Genomic DNA, 20,651 nt, shown 5'->3' with positions numbered 1-20,651 from the left:
AAAAAACCACCTAAATGGAGATTATAAAAGAGATGGAGCAAGGTTCTTTTCCGTGTCACCCAGTGACAGAACCAGAAGCAATGGGCACAAACAAAAACACCGAAGATTTGTTTTGAACATCAGAAAACTATTTTTTCTTGTGGGAGTGATGGAGCCCTGGCACAGGTTGCCCAGGGAAGTTGTGGAGTCTCTGTCATTGCAGATATTCAAAAGCCACCTGGATGTGGTCCTTGGCAATTGTCTCTATGTGGCCCTGCTTCGGCAGGGGGGTTAGATCAGATGTCTTCTAGAGGTCCTTTCCAACCTCAACCATTCTGTGATTTTAAGCTAGATACCTAGAAAACCCAAAGTTAGGCAGGTGTTTTTTAATTGAGAAGACAGAAATTATAAATATGAGAATCTGTGTTTTATTCTGCTTTACTACTGTCTTTGTAAGACCCATTGTGTCTCTGCATCTTGTAGAAATATTTAATTATTGTAATGCTTAAGCATATAAAGCACTTAATGAAGTTTTTGGTTGCTGTTTTTTTTCCTGGACCACTAGCTCTAGGGAGGAAAAGGTGCACCTCCAGGAGTAACAAACATCAGGCTCTTGTGAACTCCACATATCAGGCCCTGCTGTCCTGTTCCTTGAAACAACCAGCCCCCTAGGGGAAGAGGTTGGTGTGTGGCACCATCTCTGACAGTATAAATCCTTGGAGATGCTTATTATTTGGGGGTGCAATTTAAAGTAGCCCCAAAACTGCTTAAGTGTTTAATAATAAAAATGATTAATTTTTTGTTGAAGTTGAAGGGTGCAGTCTGCCTCTGAACTCAGCTGTCTGGGTGCTCACCTGCCAGGTTGGTTCTTATCTCTAATACCTGCTTTGTGGTTGTGGTCTTGATTTCCATAACTGTCCTCTAAAGCACCTGAAAATCAAAACTTTTTGCCTGGCTTTTCCACATATGGAAAGCTCACTGACCCAAACAGCTTCTTTTTCCCCTCAGGTTCTTGTTTTCACAAGAAAATCTGTAGAGCCTTTCTTCAAGCCATCACCTCCGTAGTTTTTCAGCTGGCAACTCAACCATAACCATTTGGCATCTAAGATTGTGCCCGCCTGAGGGGTTAAAGGATTGGCCTCTGACCTCCCCCTTTTCATCTGGCTTTTGTGAATACAGTGTGTACATGACTTACCCATATATGCTTGCTAGCCCAAACAACGAAGACACTTTTTACTAGCATATCATGTGCTACAGTTTCGACTTGTTTGGCAGTGCTTAAGAAGTGGATGATAAATCCAAAACTGAAGTTTCCCATCAGCTTTAAGGAATGTGACTTCTAATATCTTTCGAGGGGAAGTTGAAAGATAATAGTCTGATACAGGGATATTCAGATGTACAGAGAGGCAAAATAATTCAATGCTGAGTGTCAGAGAGTAGTAGTTTTTGTAATCTAATATTTCATTTGTAAGTCTGCTTGTATTTTTTTTCAAGTAGACTACATGGCTTTGAATCCATCCAGACCTTAAGATTGTCTTTCTCCTGTGTTTCCACTACCATACTCAGTGCAGCAGTGGAACAGGTTGAGTGATAGTCAGTCAGCTGGTATTCCCCTCCCAATGTTTTTGTATTACACACAGCCAAGATAATTTTGTGTGACCAAACAATGCAATAACTCACTCTTAATTCTCCTGCTTTTTTTGTGAGATTGGCCTTAATAAACACCTGCAGACAAAGAGTCTGCAGGAGTTGCATTTTCTGCCCTTGGGAGCCTTGGCTTGCTTGCTAAATCTCTTTGCCATCCCCAGTTTGACTGCTGCAGCCCTGTTCTTTGTGATTGCCTGTCTATGTGAGGTACAGTGTTATTTTTGGATTGCAGAGTACACAGGTTTACATATGAGAAGTGGCACCTTGTTGAGCCATGAGGCAAAATATTAACCCTCTGGAAGTAGTCTGCAGAGCTCAATGCATCCCAGATAGTGGTCCTTTTTTATCTGTGACTTCACAGTTATTACTTCTTTCAAAGTGAGCTAAAACCAGATCTGCTAGGTAATTGCTGTTTATTCCTGAATACACATAAAATTTAATATGTTTTGAGGTTAACCTCTGGCAGATTAGATGACTATTTGCAATGAATCCCCATTCTGTCTGGCAGTTAATTTTCTGCATCCTGCTATAAGTATTCTTCAGGATGATGCTTATAGTCATACACTTCAGTTTTATACAGTGGGAAGCAGGGAGTTGGACTCCATGATTCTTATGAGTCCTTTCCAACTTGACATACTCTGTGATTCTCTGGTTCTATTGCTTGACAAAGGTGAAAGTAAAATTCTGTGTTTTGTTTTTTGCTGGTTTTTTTCCCCTTCTGCAGATAATGGGACATAATCAATTGGACAGCTTACATGGTGAAAATGCTTTCTACTTCAATGAAGCTGTAGTGTGTGTGTCTCTAAGAAGAATCAACAGATCAAATTCTTCTCTCATTTATGAGGACGGTGTGTATGGGATGAATATCTCAAATTCTGATGTAGCAGGGACTAGTGAAAATCAGGTGGACCTCAAAACGGACACTTCTTGTCAGCCAGCATTAACTAGTCCACTGTGGAAATCCACTAGTTCTTACCAGCAGAGGTCTTTTTCCTGCAAAAGCAACAAGGATTCTTTTAATAATGGTAATTAATACTTTATTTAATTAAGAAGTAGTACAGGCAGTTTGCCCCCTCTCTGGCTGAATAGTCCTAGGAACAAAGACAGCTTGTAGTAGCGGAAGCAAGAGATTTTGATAAAACAGTTGCATGCTTCTTTGCAAGATATTTCATGATAGGTGAGAAAAACAGCAGAACAGAAATACAAAAAATTACTGAAAAACCCCACAAAACTCCTTTTTGTGTCTGCATAATAGTACTCAGAATGTGTTTTTCTCTCAGTCTTTTCCCAATGCTTTTGCACCTGTTTTTTGTGAGCAGAAATCACTCTTCTTCAAGTGCATTTTATTGATTCTTTGAGAACATATGTGCATTACTTGATGATTTCTGGTTAAAATAGCTTTTGATTTCCTGTCTTAGAATGATAATCAGTGTTCAAACACCCTTTTCTTGCTTCATTAAGGGATGAAAATATCTTGAAAGATCTGTGGACAGACAGTGGTATCACTTCTAAGGAATAATATAATGTTTGAATAAGTTACATCAGTAACTTTTGCTGCATTACCTTTCTTTATTCCTGCATTTTACCAGTACTCCCAAAGATACATAGGCTGTGTGGCAAAGATATGTAGGCTGCGTATGGTGGCTACCAAAATGGGTGGAAGAGGCTGCCTATCTGAGCACTGCGTGCACTGAAAATTCCTTGAAGGTCTTAAAAACTTATGAGAAACTCTAAACTATCTGGGGTTTATTTCTTATTTTGCACAATATTAGTTTTGATCTAACTTCTTTCATTAGTGTGAGTTGTAGACCAGGATGTAAAAACACAACAGCTAAAAGTCTTGGGGCCAACGGTGCACTTTTGGGGTAAGGGATTAAATGATCTGGTGGGATTTTCTCCGCAGTTGTGAAATTCAGGAGACACAACATGGCAATGCTGCAGCAGTGCCTGAGCTCCCATTTTTGTGCAGTTGGCAGTGCAGAATAGCTTCTGTTCTCACACCAGCTTGCAGGTCAGATCACAGCAAAGACCAGTGGGCAGCAGATTTAGGAATTGAAAACACAGGCATAATGGTTAATTGTCTTACATCGTTGATTAAGGAACTTGCTCCTTGTAATGAATTAAACAGACATCCAGTACAACCTTACTAGTCTTTGGTATGTGGATTGCCAAAACAGCATGTTATAACCAAAGGTAGGGCAGGCTAGTCACATCACTACAATCAGCAAACCAAGCTGATTAGTAAAAGAGATTAATATTTCTAAAAATGCCTAAATAAGTAGTCTGGTGAAACTCGTTCTAGTTTGGCTGTGGTCGTCATTTTAGTTAGTGTGAATTTGAAAAGGAATACATATGTGGGTTTAAAGCTCTCAAAAGTGGCTTAGCTTGCACTGGCAAACATACAGATAGAAACTAACCAGGATACTTTCTGTTGAGCCCACATGAGAGCATCTTTTTTAATTAAACTGGCTTGTACCAGTTAAATTGCACTGATTCTAAGATAAGCTGGTGGAGTGTCTGTGTCTCAAGACACAATGGACCAGCTTTGTGTTCAGCTGTTGTCAATGCATACTGTGTAGACATCGATATCTTGCCCTGGCAGCGGGCACCAAGGCAGTCCCAGCACTCTTGGGGACAAACTCTGGCTCCAGAGCCCGCCCAAGAGGCCAGTGTAAATGTCTGACCAAGGTGTGTTGGCAAAATGTGCAGGTACTGCCTGGGTGGTGACACAAGACACCTTATGCAAAGGAGTGAAGCAAATCCTTGCAGCATTCTGATGGTTCAGATGATGCTGTGAAGCCTACCACTGCACTGCTGGAGCAGTCAGGGCTGGAAGCCTCCCCCCAGAGAGATGTGACATCACATTCTATGGTTGCATTTGTTATTGAGAAGATGACAAGAATTTTATGCTTTGATCATGCAGTGCATGAGTCTGCATGATTCAGACTTGCTTCTGTCTTGCATCTGGACCACTGTACAGGGAGGGACTGGGGAATGAGAAGAGTACTGAATTTCCCCAAGGGACCATGCACATGGAGATTATGCAAATCGCTTTTTCCTAAGCAATGTCAATCAAATTGAACAATATAAACATTTCATACTAGGAAACGGATTTTCTTGAGTAATTTTGGTCATGTTTTCTTCCCCAGAGAATTTAGCAGAGTTTCAGAACATCTCCAGCTTTTGCCTCTGCTTTCTGACACCTCAGCAGGATATAGTCAGTTCCAACCACTTTGAAGGAAAGCCATCTTAAATTCAGTGAGGGAAAGAACTTAAAAGTTAGCTAAAATCTTCAATATTTCACGTGGATGAATATTTCATGGCATTTTTGTGCGTTTCCATACATTTTCCACCTAGCTTTGTGTATAAAGTCTCCTAATCATCTTTAAAAAAACATTCTTAAATAATTTGTCAACATAGAACTAAGAAACAAATACTGAGTATGGTTTACTGCATATAGCCATGCACCATATACATACATAGCCAGAGCTAATATATAGTTAAAGTTTTGTGTGTACACAAAAGAAATTTCTTGGGTTTGATTAACTTTCACAGAATTAGGCATTTTGTAAGAAGTCTGCTCTGTCAAAAAAACCCGCTTAAATTATTTAAAGAGAAGAACCATCTAAACTTGTTTCCAAGGAGTTAATCAGACTGCATTCTACCATATGTTAAGTAGTATTCAATTAAGCTTCATAAATATACAGAAATGGAAACGGCGACATTACTGTAGTGCATAATTTTCCATTCATATTTCCTAAGGTAAAACATAGGTGTCTTCCCATAGCTAACATCATGATTATGTATCATTGTTCTATGTGTATGGGAGGGAACTTCAGTAAAGACCTTCAGGCAAGTTCCCACTGAACTGAAACTGGCATAAGTAACCTCACTAGAAAAGGTGTGTCAGTCAACAGGAGGAAAATATGATTGAAAGAAAAATGTGTTAATGCTTTACAGTAATGGTTATGAAATTATCTGCATGAAAGAAGCAAGTACTTTGGCTAATTAGGAAGGAGGGGAAGTATAGGTTTTGTGTCAGACTAGACTGAGAATTGAATAAATTAGTCTTGCATTTAATTGACATGTCAAGTTAACTAGCCAAGGTGATGCCTGAGGATTTACCTATGAATTCACCTCTTTGATTTCAGGAATCAGGGCAAGTTTAATTCTTTTAAGCTTTCATGTGAATAGATTGTTTGCTGCTGCTACCTTAACTTCATTTATTCAGACATTGTAGTTACAGAAATAGAATTGAAAAGTGATATATCTGGAAAACTGCTGAAACTTGGATGTGGGAAGGTTTTACCTAAGACATTTAGTATGAAGGATCTATACATGTGACACAGTGAAAAACATAGTTTAAATTTTTATGGGGAACATAGGAAAACCTGTGATCTTTATAAGCAGCCAAATGCAAACCCAAGGAGCAAAAAGAGGACTCTATTTGACTAATGTAATTTAAATCTTTTTTAAAGGACAGAAATTTGTACATATATGAGTATAAACAAATGAGATTGTTTGATTTTGGAAAAATGATTTATTTATAGTGGTTTTCATCAAAGTAAGTGATTTCTAGAGATGTAGAATATTTAATTTGCAACAGAAAAAGCAAAGATTCCAGAAACAATGCGTAGTATCCTGTAACTACATATAGTTTATATGAAATTTCCTTCCTATTCCCTAAGGCAGATTGTGCTAATGGCTATTACTCTGTTTAACCTGTTCTTAAAACTGTGTATCAGATTCATTTGCTTTGGTTACCCATTGTTACTTTAGATGGCATTTAGAACGTGCATTTTTGTCTGTGCTGGTTTCATCTGGGGTAGAGTTAAATTTTTTCTCAGTGGCTGCTATAGGGCTGTGTTTTGGATTTGTGCTGAACACAGAGTTGATAATACAGAGATGTTTTTGTTACTGCTGAGCAGGGCTTGCTCAGAGCCAAGGCCTTTTCTGCTTTTGGTACAGCCACACTGGGGAGGGACTGGGGGTGCTTGGCAGGCTGGGAAGAGACAGAGCCAGGACAGGTGACACAAACTGACCAAAGGGATATTCCAGACCATGTGGCACCAAGCTCAGTGTATAAAGTGGGGACAAGAAGCAGGAAAGGGGGGGACATTTGTGGTGATGTCATTTGTCTTCCCAAGTAAGCATTCTGCATGATGGGCCCTGGCTCTCCTGTAGATGGCTGAACACCTGCCAGTGCATGGGAAGCACTGAATTAACTCCTTGGTTTGCTTTGCTTGTGTGCACAGCCTTTGCTTTCTCTTTTTCTCAGCCCATGAGTTGTCCTGCTTTCACCCTTCCCCAGTCATTTTGGTAAGAGAGGGGGCAGTGTGGGGCTTGGTTTCTGGCTGGGGTTAAGCCACCACTACATCTACCTGAGCTAACCTAAGTTGTGGCCTAATGACATTGCATAAAACTGTCTGCTCTATGTTTGCATCAGGGAGGTTGAGAACAATAGGCCCGGCTCTTTTATCATATTTGTGTTAAGGTGAATTTGTTGCAGTCAGGAATATATACAATGTAAAACTGATGCAAGTGTGATAAAAAATAGGTGAAATATGCTTTGCACCACAGTGTTAAAAAGCCATCTGAAGTGGTACAGGCTCTTTGTCTGTGCTTCCAACTCAACACTGGATTTTGGCAAGGAGCAAATCTCAGTAGCTCAGGGCCTTATTCAGATAGCATAGCTGCTGCTGCCAGTGCTGGAAGTGGCTGATGGGATACCATGAGGAGAACTTAGTTAAATAAGATTACTTTCATCACTTGGAACCTGGTAAATAAGGATTAGCAACACCCCCAAAAAAGTCACCACAGTTCTGCATATGTAATCATTGTAAGCTAATTTTTATATTGTTGTTGCTGAAAGAACTCTTTCTGATTTTTCTAAGCTGGATTGTAACTGTGTCCCATACAGCACACACTTTAAAACAGCATCCTTTTGAGTCAGTGACAGGCCAGCCCCCTACCACTTGCAGAATTGCATGTGAAGATATGTTTCAACCTATTTTTTTCTGGTATGTCTAATGATATTTTTAGTAGTGCCATTTTTTTTCACTGTCCCACAGTGACTGAATTCTTTGTGATTTTCTTTCACTTGGAAAGATGGAAAGAAGGAAATTTTTAAAAAGCAAAGGGTGATATGACCCACGGAGCTCACAGTTTGTCAGGGAGCCTCCTGAACAGGTGTCATATTTTGAGCTACTTTAAATTTTTTGTCTTTTTTAATTGAGTAGATGCCACATTGAGAACAATTCTAAATTGATTTTTCTGTGTTTAATGTTTCCCTACTAATTTAAGTGAAGATGGCTACAGAGGTGAGCACAGGGCCCATTCAGTGCTCAGTGCAAGTTATAATGAGAATAAAATTAAATGGAAATATATAAGAATATGAAGTTGAGGAACATCAGCACCAGCATCTTCCAAGTTCAAAATCTCATTGATTTATTAGAACAACTGAGCTGTTACTTTTGACTCTGCAATAGGCAACAGCAAATTCTCCATACCATAAAACACTGATTTTCATGCTCTGCTGGAAGATTTCCATGGTTCTGAGATACTTGGATGAAATGAATCAGAGAGGAAGTTTTTTTTTCCCTCTTCGGAATGACGCTGCTGTTTGTTTAAAGCAAATGGCAAAAGGGATTAAATCACATAGCAGTGTGATACCAAAGTCAAAAATATGTCATTATATGTCACCTGCAAATAGTATATTTCAAGAAACACTTGCTTTTCACCTCTGTAGAAGTCAGATTTTGTTGTTCTGTTACTAATATTCTCATCTCAAAACACTTTTCTAATTTCTGAAAATAACCACAGTAGATGCAGCACTATAACATAATCCTTTAATTAAGGCAGCTAATGTTATTCTGGTTTTATTTTGTACAGTAATGTAAGTAATGCCTATCCTGTGTAATGTCTGTCTGATTTTATTCTTTCTGTTATCTTCTCCTTTAGAGATCATTCATTTGTGGAGGGAAGTTTAAAATAGTGCCCATCTTTAAGGTTATGAATGGAGTAAAAAAGATTGCCTGACCCTGTCTTTTGAAGTACCACTGGTGTTGATGTAAATCTGCACACCATATTCAGGCTTTCATTAACTGCAGACTTACTAAACAGCAACAGAATGATGGCTGAGTCTTTCTAATTCTTCTCACACTTATGATTCTACCAACTTCATTGTAGTGGTTTATGGAGTCAGTGGAATTAGTGGTGTCAAGAAAATTGGAATTTTGTGGATGATCCCCCTTATATGCAGATTTATTCTTTACCTGTATTGTGTTTTTTCCATGGGTAGAAGTTTCAGGGAAGTAGAGGGATGAAAGGAGAAAGCAGAAAACCATGAGCAGAGGGTTTTTAGTCAGACAACCATAGTGAACTGGATCCTAAGCTCCAGCTCTGGGATGTGCAGAGATGTGACTTGGATAGCAAGTCTGCAGGGGAGGAGGTAATCTCTCAGGAAAAGGGCCACAAAATGGCAGTCTTGTTGGTTGTTTGATGTTAAGAAGATTCCTTAGGAGTTCTTTGTTTTCCTTGGGAAGTGGGTGGAGACCTGGCTGTGGGTGCCCTGCTTTAGTACATTAAAATATTTTGTATGTATTTTGTAATGAAGTTAGTGCCTGAAATAGATGCACTAGTGTAAATAAATAATTCATTCTAATAGCTGAGCGAAGCTGTTTATGGGTGATCAAATTTTGCAAGGTATTGAGTATGCAAACACACCCTGTAAAACCATTTAGCTGAATCACCAAGTGTATCTGTCTGGCTTAGTTTGAAAAGTACAATCTCATTTTAATTATTTAGTATAATACTTTACATATTCCAAGAAATGGCCTGTAGCATGTTGTACAAAAATAATGAAGTGTTAGTAATATGAAACCTCCTCATCATCATCTGCTGTTAAATATTTATTAAGACGCTGGGGAAGATTGTCTGTCTTGTGCGGGTGTTCATCACAGGAGCACCCAACTGCCTTCCAATAAATTTCACTGGCTGTCACCAAACTGGTAGAGGAGATTTCATGGAATATATTGTTCCCCCTTGCCAGATGCTGTAGAAAACTTCTTTTGGGTGTGAATTTTTAGTGGGGCAGTAGAGAGGAGGAGCCTTGGTGCTTGTATGGAACTTAGTTTTAGTTTAATCAAATAGGAAGACTTCCAACAGTCACCTGCTGAGATTCCTTGAGTGTTCCTCAGAAGTTTGATCTAAAACTGGGACATAAATGATAAAAAATAGATATGATTTTTCCATATTTGTTTAGGGTCTGTTGTAGAAAAGTCAAAAATCATGTAGTTTAAAAGTCATTGAATATATTCCATGATAAAGAGTATATGAGAGACAGGGAAAGCAGGGTATTTGGCAAGGATGATTTTTTCTTTCTCTTTGTTAATTGAATTTGAAAATATAAGGATAATTGTTGCTGACATAAAAACTGCAGGGAAGCTGTCTTCTGTGCAGAACAACTTGCCATTGGGGATGGGATGAAGGTCTAAGGAAGGCTTCTGCATTAAACACAGGCAATTTAGAGCTGAAGTGAAAATGAATACAGGCAGGTGTTTTAAAACTTGTAGTAAAGGTGAGGTAGAAGGAGGAGGTGATGAATTCAGGCTTAAGGGTAAGACCAGTATTGCTCATACACGGGAGGAGTGGGAGCAGAAGAGAGGAAAGTAGATCCAAGTGCTCTCCACACACTCGTGGGATGGACACACATGCTTATTTGATAATTGTGGGGTTTTATGGCTTTGATGTACAATTTTTCCTTTACCTCTTGTGCAGACTGTTTTCACAGCAGTTATCTGTTCACAGAACTTTTAGCAAACAGTTAAAAAGGGCATTCATTTCAAAATATTCAATCACACTGTAAATTCCTATGCTTACAATGCAAAATATGGGGAATGTACAACTTTTCCATTTTTTTCTTGATTTTTTCAAGGACTCCAAGGAGAAAACATGAGTGCATATACTTCCTGCCAAAAATGAATAAAAATGGCTGTGCTAATACTCAATATGCAATAAAAAAGTAGTGAATATTTCCCTCAGTTTTGACCTTGGGAGACAACAAGTATCTTTGCGACTATAGATAAGAGGCTTCTCTCAGATGCTCACTCATGTAGTCGTGCTTGTGTTTTTTCCTGTATTAATCAACGGCAGCAGCTTCTATTAAAGGGTCAGATTAGCATGTAATTGATTTGAAGCAGGTGCTTTGCCTGATTTTTTTCTTCTGCAGCAATTCTGTATATTGACTTAGTGCTCTTCTGCTGGTCTCTTTGAGTTTTGATCTTGTCAGCTTTTATGAGTAAGAAGTGGTAGATCTGGTCTGTTGTTGGGAAATTACCCTATAAAACCAAAGTGCTTAGGAGGAGACTTGAGTGTTTTATAAATTACCTCACCCTTTTGGCTTTTGTAACAGAGCTGTGCCCTTCTGCTACTCAAGAAAATGTTCGCCAAAGTCCAGAGCACTCTTCTTTATGTTGCACCTGAAAGACTGGCCAAACGCTGGGGACTAAATTGATTTTTTGCCAAGGTCTTTGATTTCACGTTTATTTCAAAGTGAAAAAAAAAAACCCCAACAAAACAACCCGCAACCAAAGAGTGTCCATAAAATAAGAGCCAGAGTTAATCAACAGTCTAACATCTGTCTGTGGTAACAGTTCAGAAGAGGAGTTTTGATGTGCAAATGTCCCCTTTTGTTTCAAAGGGAATGACTTCATGTTCCAGAGACTGCTTTTTCAGGGTTAATGCGGGCCATTTCTCTTTTTTCGGAAGGGAAGGAGGTAAAACCTCACTGCAGTGTTTTATCTTCAGGGTGCAAATTGGGACAGTGGGTGAGGGAAGTGTGGGGATGTGCTGGCAGGCAGCAGAAAGGGGAACTGGTTCATTGTCCCTTGAGTCGTTGGTAGTGCTGTTTGTGTCTGTAACTTTATGGGGTTTCTGCTTCTCCATTAAACATTCAAGCAGGAGCATTCCCTACTGATGGCCATTTGTTTTGACTTCAGCGTGCTGGCCAAATGACTTCAGCAGATGATGGGCTGGGAGGAAATGGTTGCAGACTACTTAGTTTATACCCGCATTGGACACCTGAAAAAGGAGGCTGTGGGGGTTTTCAGTGCTTCCCCACCACTGTTGCCAGTGGGCAGGCGAGTAGCCCTGCCCCTGGAGAGGTGCTCTGTGTGGGTGTGCTGCTGCCCTGGGTGCGGCAGGGGCCCTGCGGCGGCAGCTGGTCACGTTCCTTATGATCCTGTGTAGGAAGAGTGTTCTTGGGGTTTTATGGTTCTTTCCTCTTGAACATTTGAGTGCAGCTGTGTTTAATGAGCTGGAAAAGAAGTAGGTCAATAAAACATGTGTTCGTTGTTAGCAGAATACCTGTTGGACCACGTGTTTGTCTGTAATTGACCATCTAAAGCTTCAAAGCTGAGCACAAGGACAATTTAATAGGGAATTAATACTTAAATAAATTAATAATAACAGAAGCAGACAGCTGTCAGGCAGTCTGCCTTCCCAAGGTGAGACTGTGGGTATTTAATGCACAGACAAATTATGATTTCAAGTAAGACCTATTTTTAAGTCTCTCTTACTCATATGCATTAGAAAAACAGCATGCCAAAAATAGCTCAGAACCCGTGTGCTTCAAAAACCAATACATCTGATAACATAGCCATGTAACTTGGTTAAAATTTTAATCAACCTAATCAATTTTAATCAGCATGCTATGAATTTGATGTTGAAGTGACACTATCAGTATTTGAGCTTGAGTTAGTTTTAAAATAGCCTACGTAACAACAAGCTTGAGCTTTGAGTTAGTTTACCAATTTTCTTTGGTAAACACCAGTGTTAGAAATAGTATGTTTACTGGGCCTTAATAAAAGGAAAATGACTGCATCATCACATTACTCCAAAACCTGGAGTATGAGTTGGAACTTTACGATAAATGCAATTTCGCTGGAATAAATATGTATTTTGTGTTTCTCGTGCCAAGAATTAAGTCCAAATTGTCTAGACGAAACTACTCTGATGACTTGTGAGGCAAAACCTGAAAACGGACCTGCATTGTTTTACCTAAGCCAGCAATTACACAAAGAGTAGAAACATGCAGAATAATGGCAATCCCAGTAATTTTACCCTAATCAAAAATACAGCATTCAGATACAGAGAAGAGTTATGTTTCAGACCTTATTCATCATAGACTTTGAATTCCTTCTGTTTTCTGTCTTGTAAAAAAAAGTGCACCAAAATATGCTAAGACTAATTAATGTAGGATATCTTCTGAAATAATTTCTCATCGGTTTTTTTGTGTAAAGATGTCTTACTCATGAAGGTGTTTGTTTGCTTAAGAAATACAGTGGCTACTTTATCACAGGGTTGGGCTGGTCAAAAGTAAATAACAGCATTACAATTCCCAGACCGATTTTCTTGACTTATTCAGTCAGCTGGAAATGGATTAGGCTCCTCTTTCCTTGGAAGCTTTAGGGTCAAAATATTTTTTCCCAGTGTTTTTTTTGAGACCGGGTACCAAGTTCAGTTCCTGCTGTGAAATCAGCTTTATTGAGTTGTGAAGGGCCTGGTTTGTTGATGGTATGTGAGCTATGTTCAACTGCCAGTGAAACTGTTGGGAATTATGCTCGAATCATCAAGGCTCACACATAACTTTTCTATAGCAAGTGTTCCGTTCTGGATCGGTAGCAGCAGTATCTTGGTTGTTCCAGGTGTTGCCCTGGTGTTCCAGGTGTTGCCATGGCGTTCCAGGTGCCCAGTACCACTGTATGGTGTTCCCTTTCTTCCACCAACTTTAAACAACTGAATTTGCAGTATGGAAAATCCGTTGCAATCTGGGAAAGTCTTAGTAGGCATTAAAAAAGGCAATCAGAACTGGTCATGGTGCCTTTCATGGTGAGGAAAGGGAGAGGGGCTGAGGTGCTTGGAGTTCCCGGGGGAATTGACTATCTGTTGCTAATGAATCTGCATGGAAACCACTGGGAGCATCATTAGAGACAAAGAGCTGCTGTGAGATTTGCCAATGGGTTTTTCAGTGGATCCCACGGGGAGTTAGGCTGCCATTTGTTGTTGAACTGTGGTGGCAAATAAGGGCCTGTTACCCTTGAATTCCTTTGAATATCCCAGACCCGGTAGACTTAGCACTGGTTGTTAGGTGTCTGCTTGTGCTTTGCATTATGCATGAGTGCCAGTGTGGGGATTAAATAGAGCAGCTCTGCCATTTCAAATAGCTGTGGCCTGAAGCTGATGTGTCAGCTGTCAGTCCAAATGAACTTGGTACCAGTTGTTATAAGTACATGTAAAACCAAAACCCAACTCTATTTATTAATTCAGAAGGTTAGTGGTTTTGTGACTTTTCAACGTATTTGTTGCTAGAAGTGGCATAAATCGCTCTTCATTTAATGCAGTTTTATTATGCAGTTTTTATTCTGTAAAGAGGGCCAATGTGACAGATCTCGGAGAGTCACAGCAAGGTAATTGTCTGCAAAATCCATGTGGTGCGTTCCTTCCACCCTCCCCCCCCCCCCCCTTTTTTCTTCCCTTTTTTTTCTCCTTCCTTTTTAGAAATGACTAAGAAGTAAAAAAGTATCCAGCCTGGCCTGACCTCAGAGCTAACCCAGCTTTGAGGAGGAGTTTGAATCTGAGGCCTTCTGAGATCCCTTCCAATTTGAATTATCCTGTGGTGCTGTGAAATCAGGGTCAGAGCTGAAGGAGGAACCCTAAGGGCTTTCTGTTCAAAACACAGAGACCTGAGAGGTTTTTTGTTTGGAGTGTTTCTTAGTTCCTTGGTTCTTCTGTCCTTCCCACAATCTTCACTGTGTGCAGTCTAGCCTTAACATCAAGAGCTCTGATCCTGGGGGAGAGAGAGGAGGGGTGCAGGGGGTGAAGGAGAAAATCTGTGGCATTTATTTGATTTGGAAGTGCTTACATCCTATGACAACAGACAGGAGGTGAGAATCAGCGTGACTAATGAGTTGTTTACTTGGCTTTTGTGTCCCCTGCCCCCCTAGGTACATGGGCTGTGTTTGTTTTCATATGTATTGATTTCAGATTCCTGCAAATACTATTCCTTTGTCCTTCACCTTGTCAGCAGTTTGTGAGATACTACTAATCCTGTCTCTTAATGCTGTGGAAAAGGTAGGGTAGTTAGGATGCAGAATGCTACTTGTTTTTTATTTCTTTTCCTGTACAACAGTAACATGTTTTTAGCCAGGAGCTGTCATTTCTCAGAGTTTGGACCCAGACCTTGTTTGAAAATCTGAGGTCCCCTTATAAACTCCCTTGAGAACTGATCCCACATCCGACAGGCCTGCCATGTGCCATTGTTTTTATATTGAGGTGGTCTAAAAAAAGTATGGAAAGAGTAGAGTGCCTTTCTGCAGTTTCCTAATGTTTGTCCTCATGGTACCTGACCTAAACTCAAGGAAAATGGGGAAAAAAATTGAACTTTAGTGTTGAATTTGACAGTGTCTGTGTGAATAAGACAAGATTAGTGTCTCATTTGTGATTAGATGCAGAATTTGTTAGAAACAGCCTCTAACTACTTTTGCAAAAATTGGTGGGGAAGACTGCTGGTAATGCCTGGGGTTTCTTTATTAAATGAAATGGTCTTAGCTGAGATTAAAAGGAGTAAAAGCTGTACTTTAGGAGTATTTAATACTGAGGTGTGGCACAGGCTACAAGCCCCAAAAAGGCTGAAGTGCTGTCACAACTTACCTAATATTTGGTCACCAGTCTCAAGCACACCCTTTTTTGCCTTGGGTGTTTGACCAGCTCAACTTTTGCATTTCTCTGGTCTGCTGTTCGCTTTTACCTAGGGTATCCATGATGCAGCTGTGGATCTGGCTTGTTCTTAAGGAAAGACTTACCTGGAAAATTGTAGGAGAAATATTTTTTATGTAAGTGAAAAATAGGTGAAGGGGGTTTCAGTTTGCACATAAATTCTGGGGTCTGGGGTACAGAGAGATGCTGACAGCTCTTGGCTGGTGCAAAAGTGGGAGGGAGCAGAAGGCTGTGCCAAGAGTGTACTGTGGAAGGATCTGAGCTACAGCTCAGTTTTGTTAAAGCTTTGGGAATAGTCAGGGAGTATTTTCTTCATTTATCTAACTGTGAAAGAAAAACAGTGCAGATGAGCAAGTGGATGGCTATGGCCAGGTACAGTCCTTTGGTTTGTCCTCTCTGGGAGGGTGTGAGAGCACGGCAGCAGGCAGAGCCCAGCCCGGGCAGCAAGGGTGTGGGCAGGGGCTGTATCCAGCTTTTGTCGGGTGTTGGTGATGTGGGTGCTGGTCTGGTGGGCGCGCTGTTGAGCCAAACACAGCCTGCCAGAGAGAGCGTCTGCTGGTAGCTTGGAGGAGAGCAGAAAAAAGGGTAAGTAAATGCTGAATTTAAACAAAGGGGATAACACAGAACTCATTTTATGGCTCATTTTGACAGGTGAATTACAATCACATTGACGGAAGCTCATAAAAGGCCAATGGTGTGTGTATTTGCCTGACTCTTGATCCATAGTGAATTCTGATGTTTGCCTCAGTGCAGCAGAGAATGGGCCTGGAGAGGGACTGGGGAGTTCCCATGGGTGCCCCAGCTGCCAGGGGATCGTGGGAGAGCTTCTTGGGTGTCATTTTCTGATAGCAGCCCCTTTGCCTTGCTGTCTGCACAAATAATCAGTTTGTTTTCCTTTTTTATTTTTATTAAGCATCCTCAGCTCTCAGAGTTCTTTAATAGACATCAGGTGATGTTTTCAAGTCTTGTTTCAGAAGTTTCCTCCTTGTTTTGGGAGAGCATTTCAAGAGGAAGATTTCTCCCACCCTTCTCCTGCTTGGTGACAAGGGCAACTCAGTTTCCCCATGCTATACCAGAGAGCTCAGGGGAGGCTTCTTGGCTGCTGTTACTGTTCTACATTACAACAACCAAGGCTGGCTGGCAGCTCAGTCCACTTTTCTCAGTCTCCATTCACCTAAAACTGTTGTTACCATTTCTAGCACTTCTTCCACACTTCACATGCACTACCCTTGGGGCACATCACGCTGCTGCCTGTGATACCAGCTGCTCTACTGGCTCAGCTGCTTCCAGCATGGCGCTGGGCAGAGAGACAGCAGCCACCCTCCCTGATGGCAGCCTGAGTGTGTTGGCCTTGGGGACACATTGTGCTTTTGTTAGGCAGAGTCTGTGTTGAGTGCCACCTGAAGTGCATCCAAAACCAGCCCCTTCCCTCCTCAGTTGGATTAAGCACAACCTTTCCAGGCTGAAGCCACTCGGTGCCCCAGCAGCAGCTGTGCTCCTACCTCTTGGGTGCTCTCCTGCTGTTCCGGTTTCCCAGATGCAACATATTTAGGAAAAAAAATAAAAAAGAAGCTGAACTAGTGATAAATCATTTATTTTGATAGTGACAGGATCTGATTTGTTTTTGCAGAATGCTGAGAGTTTTCGCTGCTCAGCTCTGCTGCTTGTAGTTATAACAGTTAATGAGAAAGGGTTTGGAAACAGCTACTGTTTTAATTGCCGAAGCAATTACTATTTAGTTTTGATGGTGGAAAATAATTGCATGTAAGGTGTTTCTTTTCTGCGTATTTTCAAATTTGTAATTAGGCTTCTCAAATTATGTACTTCATAAACTTTGGAAACAGATCTTTCAAATAAGTGTTTACTCCCTGGTATTCTTATGTACATAACTTGGGTAATGTGAATAAACTCACAAGACTTAAAAGAAATATTAATGTGGGTAAAATTACCCAAAAATGTAAGTCTTTAGAAGTAGAGGAACTTCTGCTAGTAGGGCTCTTTTTAATAAATAAACAACCCAAATGCATCCAGTTTTCATAAAGACAGACATATTTTTGCTTTCTTCTGTGGGCTGCAAATTGCAATCATTTTCTAATATAATCATCAAAAAGAAATAAATGCAGACATCATCTTCAAAAAATCAGGCCTGTTTGACTAATTAGGGAGTCAAGATCTTCTGTGTTATGTATTGCAAATAACTCACAATCAAGCAAGACTTACTCTGGATTTTCATTAAGACTGAAACAATTCAGAATAAAACAGTAAAAGAAAGACAATTGAAGACTAATTTTTGTAACATTCTATGTCATCCCACTATGACTAAGCTGATTTATAAAAACCTTGCTCCTGCCATTGACTGTGCAGTCTTGGCAGCAAGAATAAGATGCATGTGATTTATGCTGGGAGCTGCAGCCCCAAAGCCTGTTTGCTCCTTCCAGCTGTGAGAATATCAAAGAGAAGATGCTGAAGGCAGAGGCTGTGATATGATGTGTTCCCACATGCCCATTGCATAATCATCCCACACTGCTCCACACAGCCCATGCCAGGGAGCAGCCAGAGAGCCTAGGCTTTTCAGGATACCAGCAAGCTTGTTTTGCCTTGAACTCCTGCCTCAGCAAACAAGACTGATGAAAGTCACATATATTTGGGGAATGCCAAATGTGGCATGTGTCACTATGAATTGCCACCAGCTAAGTGACATGGTGTGTAAAAACGCAAATAGATCCTTCACAGTAGATTTCCATTGCACATACACGTGAGAAGTAGGGACCAGAGCAAGCATGAAATGTCTCTCCAGCTCTGCATGAGTGATCAAGGCTCAAAGAGCCCCAGTTCTTGGTTTGCATGCTTCTGGCATTACCAAGGAGTTCAAATCTCCCTTTCTTTCTACAGAGTCCTTTTTTGAGAGGGAAGAATGAAAATTTAACCCTCCTGATGTAATAGAAAAGTTGGTCAGGCTAAGATTACAGTGAAAAGTATTGCAGCATATCCATTACAGATATTTTTCATTGCTATGCATGAGGATACACATTCTTTGTTACACAGCTTGTTTATATGGTAAAGTTGCTTTGAAGAAATACAGATGTAGAAAAGTCAGGTACTGAGATGCAGGTCCTGAGGGCCCAAAGTGCTACAAAATGCTGACTAGGGATAAAACCCAACTGTAGTCATGTTGTTTTGGTTTATAAAGCTATATATGGATCATCATAGAAGTGTTCATTGTGGAATGCTGGAAAACAAGTACCTGATTCTCTGCATTTGTGGGAGAAAATTGGAAAGATAACAAGATTGTTGTGAAATAATGTTCTAGTGTTTGGATGCAAGTGTTTCTCTCCACGTCACACCAAAAAGATCAAGACAGAGTAGAGTAGGTAGTTCATGTCAATAAACACAGATAAACTTGGTAGAAAAAGTTGAATGCAAATGCCAGCCATGTAGACTTTTAACTTTGCTCACTTAATTCTTTTGCATCCATAAAAGGAAGGCTTATGAATAAAATTCTGTGTAATGATGAAAACTGTATTAATGTTACAACTGTATTATTACTAGCAAAGATACTGATTATATGCTGTGTGCTTCCCTCCAGCTCAATTCTGACCTTGTTTACGTCTTTCCATTATTGTGTATCTGTTTAGTAAAGTATGGCTACACATTTATAATAATTATTATTACTTGAATATATTTCACTAACTTTGGGTAAGGTGCCTCTCACCAGGCTGTAGTATAATTTGTGCTAGAGTACTGTTTTCCTTTCCAGACAGATGCAGCAAACTAGAAAATGGTGCTAATGAAAAAGTCAGAATTTTCCCTTTTTGATGGCAGGGGCATGGCAGAAAATGCATTGTCCTTCTCTTGTGTGTTACAGATCTGAACACATCAGAGACCCAAGGTTCCCAGACAAGTGTTCCAAACCAGGGATCCATCCAGTCACCACAGGTAGATGAACTGCTGCTGAACCACCAGCCTGAGAGCCTGCAGGATGCAGAGAGTGGAGCCAGAGTAGAGGAAAAGATTGTTTACCTCTGACAACTTGGTTTTCTAATCTCAGTAGCACTTTGGAAGACAACTGTGTTTGCTTTTCTAAATTTCTGTAGTTGTTCTCTGTATGACCATCTGGCTTTAAGGGTAGTATTTAATAGTGAATGCAAAATTTTCCCCATGATAAATACAGCAAGTAAGTTATTTTGAAGCCATTGTTGTATAATCTTTAATTTATGACATGATTTCAAATGCTTTGCAAGAAGAAAGTGTAGCAGGAGAGACATAACATTTTGAAATTGTAAAGGTGGCGCCAAGGACTGTGAAAGCTAGTGTTGATTATCTTGAGTCCTCTTCTTACAAGGATGAGCTAAGAGAGATGGGTCTGCTACTTGAGATTTCAGAGTGTCTATCAATAACAGCTGTGATATAACATGAGAAGACAGCAATGTAACAATGATGGCTCAAGTCTTTGCTGAAATGTGCTATATACCCTTAGCTGGTGGGTCATTTTCCTTATCTTCTAGCTCAGGAACTGCTCAGAAGGGGATGTTTTTTAATGGTCTGAGCATAATTGCATAATTGTAGGTGTTTTCTCATGTCCCAAAGCTTATTACCATTTTGATACTACTGCCAATTTCTGTGCAGAGATGCACTAAATCAGTTATTGTGTTATAACTGTTCCTCATTTCAGTAAGTGTCCTTACACATTAAAATTTACCAGATGAAACCAACTCACTGGTCAAAAGAAAATAAAGGGGATAAATAGTAGGCTTCAGTTAACTGAACTCTTCTGAAACTCCACTGCTTTCCTGTGTAGAAATCAGATAACTTTCTGCTTTCAGATTCCTGGGATTCTCTGTCTTAGGCGGTAAGAAACCTGTTTTGTGCCTTTTTGTCTTTCTGAAAAATTCATACACTTCTGTCAAACTTAATAAATGTTCTGTGCATTTCTATGAAACTGTAATTTTGATTCATTTTGAGATTCTCCAGAGAAATAAAAAAACTGGAGGAAAAAAATGTGTCCAGGCTTGTTTGCACTGAGGTCTGCTGCAGATGTGTGTTGCTGGTCCAGCAAAGCCAAAGCTGTGTATTTCAGCTGACAAAACCAAGGATGTGCCTATCGCCACTTAGCATGGCTGATGGCATTGGCAGGGGTGCAGCAGAAATGGAGCTGCACAGCTCCTGCATGCTCCTGCACAGCTGCCTCACATCTGCCCACATCTGCCCAGCTCAAGGAGCAGAGGAATGCAGGATTGCTCCCACCCCTT

At 40.2% G+C, this 20,651-nt stretch overlaps 1 protein-coding gene across 1 annotated transcript in view; it reads left to right on the top strand.

Annotated features, from left to right (window-relative positions):
• The window catches only part of ARHGEF28 (Rho guanine nucleotide exchange factor 28), a 119,731-nt gene extending 99,400 nt beyond the window's left edge, over positions 1-20,331 (top strand). Inside the window, 2 exon segments of the mRNA XM_054517972.1 lie at positions 2,351-2,651; positions 19,268-20,331. Of these exon segments, the coding sequence (XP_054373947.1) occupies positions 2,351-2,651; positions 19,268-19,428 (462 nt within the window). The 3' untranslated portion in view covers positions 19,429-20,331.
• Positions 20,332-20,651: the final 320 nt, after the last annotated feature.

Source organism: Molothrus ater, chromosome Z (genome assembly GCF_012460135.2).
Source record: "Molothrus ater isolate BHLD 08-10-18 breed brown headed cowbird chromosome Z, BPBGC_Mater_1.1, whole genome shotgun sequence".
Lineage (NCBI taxonomy): Eukaryota > Metazoa > Chordata > Aves > Passeriformes > Icteridae > Molothrus > Molothrus ater.
This window is presented reverse-complemented; position numbering and strand designations above follow the sequence as displayed.